Source organism: Tupaia chinensis, unplaced genomic scaffold (genome assembly GCF_000334495.1).
Source record: "Tupaia chinensis unplaced genomic scaffold, TupChi_1.0 Scaffold000081_1, whole genome shotgun sequence".
Lineage (NCBI taxonomy): Eukaryota > Metazoa > Chordata > Mammalia > Scandentia > Tupaiidae > Tupaia > Tupaia belangeri.
This window is the reverse complement of record NW_006159542.1, coordinates 3,273,331-3,283,141: the sequence shown is the minus strand read 5'-3', so window position 1 is coordinate 3,283,141 and position 9,811 is coordinate 3,273,331. Positions and strand designations below refer to the sequence as shown.

Genomic DNA, 9,811 nt, shown 5'->3' with positions numbered 1-9,811 from the left:
TTTTGAGAGGTTTTTGCTATAGGGCGCGTGCGCTCGCCAGACAGACAGAGAGAGACAGAGAGATAGAAAGCGAGAAATCACCCCCCAGAGGGGATGGCCACGCCGCAATCCCTTCTCCTACATTCTCCTCTCGGGATCTTGGGCACGTACGCACACGCGCCCAGCGTGAGTTTAAGCCACCAGGTCCGGGACTCGAACCACGGTCGACTACGTGGGAGTCCAGAGACATAGCCATTACGCTAACTGCTGGTCCCTCTTTGTGTCGCTTTTATGAGTGCACGTGACCTACAGCAACCCACCTGCCCTCCCCCCCCCGAATCTGAAATCAGTAAACTTCAGGAATTTTTACCAATTAATAGGTATTCTTTTCCTTTTTAAGTTTACTTTTATTTATTTTCTGAGAACCCACATTCTTGACTGGGTCTTCAGGCAGCAGTCCCCCCTCTAAGTCCTGTAGCCAGCCAGTGTCATGGTTGCGCCTGCGGGCACACCCCACATGTTCCCGTATACCCTGGACACGAACCTGGAGCTTTCTAGAATGGCCTCCAGCATCACCCAGCATGGCCCCTACCGCTTGTGCCTCTGCAGCTGAGCCATAGCAGTCAACAGATAGTCTGATATTAACCACTTTGCTAGACTGGAAACAGGCTCTCAAAAATGACCCTGAAAATAATTTTTTTTTTAGTATTTTTTTTTTTTTTTTTTTTTCCCAAGGGGAATGTTCACTCTCTGGAGGAATTTTGCCATAGGGCATGTGTACTCTCTAGAGAGAAACATAGAGAGGGAAAGTGAGAAATCATCCCCCAGCAAGGATGGCCACACCACAATCCCTTTCCTTCTATTCTCTTCTCCAGATTTTGGGCATGCAAGCACATATGCTTGGCGTGATTTTTCAAACTGCTGCATCTGGGATTCATACCATGGAATCGACTATGTAGGATCTAGCCACTTTATCCTCCATGCCACCTGTTGGCCCCTGAAAATGCTATTTTGCCATTCAAATATTTTACTCCACTGGACTAGGCTTCCCTTTCTTTAGTACAAATCAGTGCAGACAGATTGCTAAATTCTTCCAGCTTTGTGTGCTAATAGAAGTAACTGTCTCTGGAAGGCCAGAGAGTGAACCAAGAGTCATTGGACAGGTGCCCAGAAGTCCTGTGGAAATGAGCCAGCATACTGAGAATATGGCTCGGGGGTGTCTATGAGGAATGGGATAGAGGTTGAGGAGAGAAGATAAATTCTGAACATTTATATGTGCAAAGTAATGACTTCAGCATTAATTTATTTTCAGAAATAGACTGTGGTACCCCTCCTGAGGTCCCGGATGGCTACATTGTAGGGAATTATACCTCGAGGGTGGGCAGCCAGATTCATTACGCTTGCCGAGAAGGGTTTTTCAGTGTCCCAGAAGATGCAGTTTCAAGTTGCACAGCCCTGGGCACATGGGAGTCCCCCAACTTACACTGCCAAGGTGAGTTTTCAAAAGGTTAAAGTCATCTTCTTGAAATTGTTTTCATATTTTTCTCTACATTTCACTTTGGGATAATCAATGAACTAAATAAATCCAATACATTTCTATTCGTTTATAAATGGTTCCCAGTTGATTCTCTTGGTATTTTCAGAAATGGTATCTTATGATTTGCAGATAATAATACCATCTCTTATTTTTCTATACTTATAAAACTTCTATTTCTATTGATTGATCACTTGGCTAGTGTTTTCAGAACAAATGCTTAAATAGTAGTGTTGATTTGAATCCTTTTTCTTTCTTTCTCATCGCCAGAAGGTGCTTGTGCTCAGCAGAGACAGAGGGAGAGAAAGAGAGCACCCCATCGATGGGGTCTGATCACACTACAATCCCTCTTTCATCTCTCCATCCTTTTGGGATTTGGGGCATATATACCCACATGCCCAGTGCGTTTTTCAAGCTGCTGGGTCTGGGATTTGAACTGCATGGTTGGCCATGTCTGCCTGCCTGCCTGCCTTCTTTCTTTTCTTCCATTTTTCCTCTCTCTCTCTCTTCTTCTCTCCCTCTCTTCATTTCTCCTTCTATTCCGCCTTCTTTCCTCCTCCCCTCCCTTCCTTCCCTTCTTCCAAGTTTATTTATTTATTAAGGAGGAGGAGGAGGAGAGAGACAGACTGACAGACAGGACCTCTCCCCAACTTCCAGCCAACCAGGATCACCAGCATGCCTGCAGGGACATCTGGTGTGCTCAGGTCACCCAGGGTCGGAACCCCAGGCCTTTCCACGGCTGCGGTATCACGATGCCCTGAGGTCTGTGCCACCGCAGCTGGTCTCAATCTTCCTTTCTTGTTCCTGACTTTGATGGAGAGGATTTAAGTTTTCATTCTTTTTTTTTTTTTTTTTTGGAGAGATTTTCACTATAGGGCGCGTGCGCTCGCCAGACAGACAGAGAGAGACATTAGAGTCAGAAAGCGAGAAATCACCCCCCAGGGGGGGATGGTCACGCCGCAATCCCTTCTCCTCCATTCTCCTCTCGGGATCCTGGGCACGCACGCACACGCGCCCGGCGTGAGTTTTAAGCCACCGGGTCCGGGACGCGAACCGCGGTCGACTACGTGGGAGTCCAGCGACATAGCCTTTACACTAACTGCTGGTTCCCCAGTTTTCATTCTTGATCTTGGCTCTTTGATCTTATGTGGACCTGCCTACGTGTGCTCGTCCACTCTGTGTGCCAAGTGCTGTTCTCAGTACTTAACGTTACCGACGCAGTCGCCCTTGATGGCATCCCTGTGAGTAGGTACCGGTACACATTTCACACAGGAGGAAACTCAGGTAAAGAATTCACTCTCATGTGTCAAGTGGTAGAGCTGGAATTTGAAACCAGGAATTATAGTTTTGTTTTCACAACTCTTATTGTGCTTCTATTTTTATTTTTATTTTTTGGGCAGGGGGTGAAAAATAAAGTTTGGATCGGCAGGTGGGGTGGTGGTTAAGGGTGCTGGACTCCCACATTGGCTGACCGTGGTTCGAGTCTCAGACCTGGTGACTTGCTTGCTCACTTTCTCTCTCTCTTGTTCTCACTCTGTCCTTCTCTGGTCAAATTAAAATAAATAAGTAAATAAATAAAGTTGAGTAAGATAATCCTTTAAAAAAAATAAAGTTTATTTCTTTCATCAGTGAGAGAGAGATAGAGGGACAGTCTCTCCCAATAGGGTCTTTACATTGTGGTCCATTTCTATACTCAGACCGCCCTGGATCATGGGGACTCATGCACTTACCACGCTCAGGGAGGTCTCTGGATGCCAACCCGGAACCCCCCTGTGTGGTTTAGACTTGTAGGGTCTTGTGTTACCACTTCACTGCTGTTTGGCCCTCTGGGTTTTTATTTTTGGCTTTTAATATATATATACAACTATTATTATTTTACTGATTTTTGGCAATATATGTATGTATGTGTGTGTGTGTGTGTGTGTGTATGTGTGTACATAATTACAATCTCAAGGAAGTATCCATGTATTCCCATTTTACTAAGAGTTTTTTTTTTAATCAGAAATTAGTTATTTTATTGCTTGTCTTTTAGGTACATGTGAAAGTGATTATGTATTTCTTTCTCATAAGTGTAATATGGGTTATATTATTATTTATGATACTGATTATTGCTAACTGCTGGAATGACTTACTCTGGGTTTTTAATGTTGGGTTTTTTTTAGATTTTTTTGCCATAGGGTGTGTGTGCTTGCCAGATAGAGGCAGAGAAAGACAGAGAGAGAAGGTGAAAAATCACCCCCAAGGGGGATGGCCACACTGCAGTCCCTTCTCTAGTCTCCTCTCAGAATCTTGGGAATGCACACACATTCACTCGCCGTGAATTTCAAGCCATCAGGTCCAGGAATGGAACTGCAGTTGGCCATGTGGGAGTCCAGCACCTTAACCACTCTGCCATCTGCTGGCCCCAGTGTTTTATTCTTTTTTTTTTTTTTTTTTTTAGAATTTTTTTTGGGACCCGCATTAGAATTATTTATGGGACCAGCAGATGGCATAATGGTTACGTTGCTGGAGTCGACCATAGTTTGAGTCCCAGATGGCTTAAAACTCATGCCAGGTGCATGTGTATGCGTGCCCAAGATCCTGAGAGGAGAATGTAGGAGAGGGGATTGCAGCGTGGTCATACCCCCGGGACGTGATTTCTCGCTTTCTGTCTCTGTCTTGCTGGTGAGCACATGCATCCTACAGCAAAAATCTCTCTCTCAAAAAAAAGAACTGTTTATTATCATCATTTTTCAGTTTTAACCAGAGAGAAAGAGAGAGAAAGGTAACAAGCCACCAGGTCCGGGACTTGAAAATCTGAATTGTACTTACTATTTATTCTTTTAAGAATTATTTTATTTCACTTGATTTATTTTTAATTTGACCAGAAGGACAGAGCAAGAGAGTGAGAGAGAGAGAGAAAGTAAGGAAGCAAGCCCCCAGGTCTGGGACTCAAACTGCAGTCAGCTATGTGGGAGTCTAGTGCCTTTCACCACACCACCTGCTGGCCCCATATTTGCTAAATTTTACTTAGAATTCTTGTAGTAGTATTTATAAGTGAGAATGGTCTTTTTATTTTTAAATTTAACTTTATTTATTTATTTTAATTTGACCAGAGAGGGAGAGAGGGAAAGATAGAAAGGGAAAAGAGAGAAAGCAAGCCTCCAGGGCTGGTACTCAAACCGCGGTTGGACATGTGAGAGTCCAGCACCCTTAACCACTTTGCCACTTGCTGGCCCTCACATGCCATTTTATGGGGTTTTATATTAATGTTATTCTGATTTTTAAAAATGTGAAAGTATTTCCTTATTTCTCTGAAATACTGTAAGTTAAATTTTTTTTTTTTTTTTTTTTTTAAGGTTATTCTCTTCATTTTTAATTTTCTTTTTCTTTTTACCATAGGGCACATGTGCTTGCTTAGAGACAGAGAGACAGTGAGAGTAAGAGGGAAAGTGAGAAATCACCTACCTGGGGGTATGGCCATACCACAATGCCTTTTCTTCTATTCTCCTCCACTCTTCCTCCTAGAATTTTGGGCACCCACACACATGTGCCCTGTGAGTTTCAAGCCACCATATGAGACTCAAACTACAGTCAGCCATGTAAGAATCCAGTACTGGCCCCTGTAAGTTGAAGTTTTAAAGATATGGGATTTCACCTGGAAAACCATATGGATGTGGCAACTTTTGAAGAGGTAGCCCTTGGACTATTTAAACCAATCTTCCTGGGGCCAGCCAGTAGCATGGTGGTTAAGCCGGCTGGATCTTGCCTGACTGACTCTATGGTTTGAGTTCCAGGCCTGGGCTTTATAAAACACACCTGGTACTTGTGCGTCCATGCCCAGAGTTCTGAGAGAATAATGGAGAAGGGATTACAGCGTGGTCATCCCTGCTGAGAGTGATTTCTCACTTTCCTTCTCTCTGCCTCTGTCCCTCTCTGGAGAACACACACATTCTTTAGCAAACAAACAAACACAAATTAAAAAGTTCCTGTACTGGACTAGCAGGTAGCATGGAAGTTAAGGCACTGGACCCCACTGGGCAGCTGTGGTTAAAATCCCGGACCTGGTGTCGAATCACTGGGTGCTTGTGTGCATGACCAAAATCCTGAGAGGAGAATGGAGTAGAAGAGATTGTGTCATGGTCATATCCCGTGGGGAGGGTAGTGAGTTCTCGCTGTTTCTCCCTGGCAAGCTTATGCATCCTATAGGAAACAAAACAAAACAAAAAACTGAATAAATAAATAATATTTTTCTTGTACTTACTGGTATGTTATTTTTCTATTCCTTTTGGGATCAGTTTTAGTGACTTATATATGCCTAAACATGATCAATTTCATCTCTATTTTTTTCAAAGAATTATTTTATTTAACTTTATTTATTTGTTTACTTATTTTAATTTGACAGAGAGGAATAGAGTGAGTGAGAAAGAGAGAGAGAGAGAAAATGAGAAAGCAAGCCGTCAGGTCTAGAACTCAAACTGCAGTCGGTTATGTGGGAGCCCAGCACCTTCAACCACCATGCCACTTTCCGGCTCCATTCATCTCTATTTTAAAATTTATTTGTACAGAGAAGTATAATATACTCGCGTTTCTAATTTACTGCAGTTATATTTGTTTGTAACTGTTTCTAATAGTAAGATATTGGAAGCAACTCCAAATTTCTATCAGGAGCAGATTGGTTAAATAAATTATGGTATATCTATAAAATAGCATATAATATGGCCAAAAAATTATGTTAGGAGATAATATTTACTGACATAGATAATACATACATATATATATATATATATATATATATATATATACACACACACACACTTTTTTTTTACTCAAACCACAGTTGACTACATGGGAGTCCAGCAACATAGCAATTATGCCAACTGCTGGTCCCTGACATAGGTAATATTAACAGTATATTTCTGAGTTACAAATTCTATGAATTACATGATCTTAATTTTTAAATAGGTTTCTATGTAGGTATGTTTAGGAAAAGTTGAGAAGGATATAAAAATGTTAATGGTGATAATTTCCAATGTTAATGGAGATTCTGGATGATTTTTATATTTTTTATACGTTCTTTAAAATATGTTTTTTAATTCTTTTCATTGCCAGAGGGTGCATTTATGTGCCAGAGAGAGAGAAGGGGAGAGAAAGACAAAGTACCCCTCCAGTGGGACCTGGTCACGCTACAATCCTTTTCCCTTCATTTCTCCATCTCCTTAGGACTTTGAGTACACATGCACATATTCCCAGTGTGGTTTTCAAACTGCCAGAGTCAGGACTTGAACTGTGGTTGGCCACGTGGGATCCAGCTCCTTGTGCATGCATACCACTGCACTAAAGGGCTAGCTTGTCATTTATATACATTCTGTATAATTTATTAAGAATTATTTACTTACTTTATTATTATTTTAAAATTTTGTTACAGGTCACATGTGCTCACAAAGAGACAGAGAGAGAGAGGAAAAGTGAGAGAGTGAGCTGCCAGATCTGGGACTTGAACTGTAGTTGACCATGTGGGAGTCCAGCACCCCAACCACTATGCTACCTGTAGGCTCTATACTTTCTGTATTACAGGAGGTTTTTTTTTTTTTTAATGTCTCTTTCTCTCTCTCTCTTTTTTTTTTTTTTTTTTTCTAGAGGGTATATGTACTTTCCAGAGAGAGACAGAGACAGAGAGAGGGGAAGAGGAGAAAGAATTTTCCATAGGGAATGGTCACATCATAATCCCTTCTTCACCATCTCCTCCCTCCTTTGGGGATTTTGGGCACACACACATACATGCACGCACACACCTGGAGGGTTTCTGAAGCCACTGGGTCTGGAGCTCAAACCTCACTGTTGGCCACGGGTGATCAGGTTGCCTCAACCACCAGACCATAGAGCTGGCCTGAAATTTTTTACATATTATAAATAATAACAAAGCTGGGAATAAAGGAAAAAAAACCCTCTGATTGACTTTATTGCATAGGTAAGAACCCTCAGTGATGTACATGGCTGAGTTAATCTTTCTGATATTCTGCTTTGCTGCTCAGGCTGAAAACACATCTTAATAGTTAATTATCATTCTCAGGGGTTAAGAAATTCTGGAGAGGTTTTTTTTTTTTTCCTCGCTATAGGTCGCGTGCGCTCACCAGACAGACAGAGACATAGAGACAAAAAGCGAAAAATCCCTGGGGGGGATGGTCACACCATAATCCCTTCTCCTCATTCTCCTCTTGGGATCTTGGGCACGCACGCACACGCGCCCAGCGTGAGTTTTAAGCCACGGGGTCCGGGACGCAAACCGCGGTCGACTACGTGGGAGTCCAGCGACATAGCCATTACGCTAACTGCTGGTTCCCAGGAGTTAAGAAATTCTAAAGGTACATTTTAGTTCTAAGCTTAACTTACAGAAGATCAATAAAAATGCCGAAGTTAAATTAAAATGTGCCATAATGCACGTCAAGGAACCCTCTTAGGATTTATATGGAAAACCCCATATAAAACAATTTATATTACCTTGAAAATGAGCAGTCATCTGGATTATTGGACTGAGAATGACGAAAGGTAATTTCAAGGAGAGTGCTGCTACATTCCCCATAGAACTGTTATTTAGAAGATCTTCGCTGCTTTTTTTCATCCTCTAATAACCTCCCTGTGCCGACACCTTCCCCCTCCTCCTCTTGCTCCTCCTCCCTTCCCCTGTGTCACTCCAAGGCCCAGCTTCTCAGGCTGCGTCCGCTGTTCTCCAAGCACACACACCCCTTCTTGTTTACCCTTCAGCCTTCTTTGGGGCTCCAGAATCTGGGCCATGTGCCAGCCAGCATTGTATTTTTTTTGGCAGGGGGAAGGTTTGTGCTATAGGGTGTGTGCGCTTGCCAGAGAGAGAGAGAGACAGAGACAGAGAGTGCACATACCTTATAGTAAACATTAAAAAGAAAGAAAAAAAATAGCCAGTGCATTGGAAATAAAAGAACAATTCCTAATCTTGACCTCCGAAGCCAGCAGGGGTTTGGCCCTTTGGCTTCTCTACAGATTATATCTCTTGTCACTCTCCCCAAAAACAACACATTAAGCTCTTACCAATCCTAGGGCCTTTTCATGTACTTTTTTTTTTTTTACACACATACCAGTCATCTTTTATTGGATGTGAATTCTTTTTTTTTTTTTAGAGAGGTTTTTGCTATAGGGCGTGTGCACTCGCCAGACAGACAGAGAGAGACATAGAGACAGAAAGCAAGAAATCACCTCCCAGGGGGGGATGGTCATGCCGCAATCCCTTCTCCGTTCTCCTCTCGGGATCTTGGGCACGCACGCACATGCGCCCGGCCTGAGTTTTAAGCCACTGGGTCTGGGACGCGAACCGCAGTCGACTACGTGGGAGTCCAGCGACATAGCCATTACGCTAACTGCTGGTTCCCATTGGATGTGAATTCTTGACTGGGATATGAAGGGACTCAACAAGAGCCTTTGGAGGGTGCTAAGCCAAGGAGATAAAGGTCTGGTTCGGTGTATGCCCTCCATGCTGGCCCTCTGCAGTGGTATTTGCATCGCCCTCGTGGTTGAGTTCCTTATAAGAAAGGCAGTAGCTGAAGAGCACATAAGCGGCCAGCACCATAGAAAGCCCAGCAACACCCCAGAAATTCGCGTTCACGTACGTGTTGTAATAACAGTAGTAACCTCTCTGAAATGCTCCAGCAATGCCTTTCGGGGTAAAGTCCCGCAGCAGTATCCAGCTTGACAGCTCCCCAAGGTTGACATCCATGAGTTTCTTTTCCTTCACTGGTAGGATGGACGCCATCTTGGAGTCCTGGTGTCCGCTGCACAGACCGCGCAAGGGCTGCCTGTACATTTTTTTTTTTTAAGAATTATTTTTATTTAACTTTATTTATGTATATATTTATTTTTAAAAAACTTGACCAGAGAGGGACACAGAGAGAGGGAAAGTGAGAAAGCAAGCCGCCAAGTCTGGGACTCATAAGGTGGTCGGCCATGTGGGAGTCCAGCGCCCCTAACCACCACACCACCTGCCTGCCCTTTCATGTCCTTTTTTTGCTTCTTGAAATACTTGTCTCCTGGCTAAAATTTTTTTTAATCATGGTACAATATATATAATATAAAACTAGCGATTTATAGCTAGCAGGGCTAGCACAATGGTAATGCAACAATGATGCAGCACTTAGTGATGGTAAGACCATGTAAAAAGGTCTTGGGTTCTTCTCCTGAGGTCTCCTTGTGTGTGCTGGACATGCACATGCCATGATCCGGGCTCCATGACCATAGCTTTTTTCTTTTTTTTTTTTTTTTTTTTTTTTTTTTTTTGTTTGGCGGGCCGCA

At 42.9% G+C, this 9,811-nt stretch overlaps 1 protein-coding gene across 1 annotated transcript in view; it reads left to right on the top strand.

Moving 5' to 3' along the window:
* The window catches only part of SUSD1 (sushi domain containing 1), a 150,065-nt gene that overhangs the window by 37,054 nt on the left and 103,200 nt on the right, over nt 1-9,811 (top strand). The window contains exon 7 of the mRNA XM_027769349.1: nt 1,292-1,471. Coding sequence (XP_027625150.1) covers nt 1,292-1,471 — 180 coding nt within the window. The remainder of the gene's footprint in view (nt 1-1,291; nt 1,472-9,811) is intronic.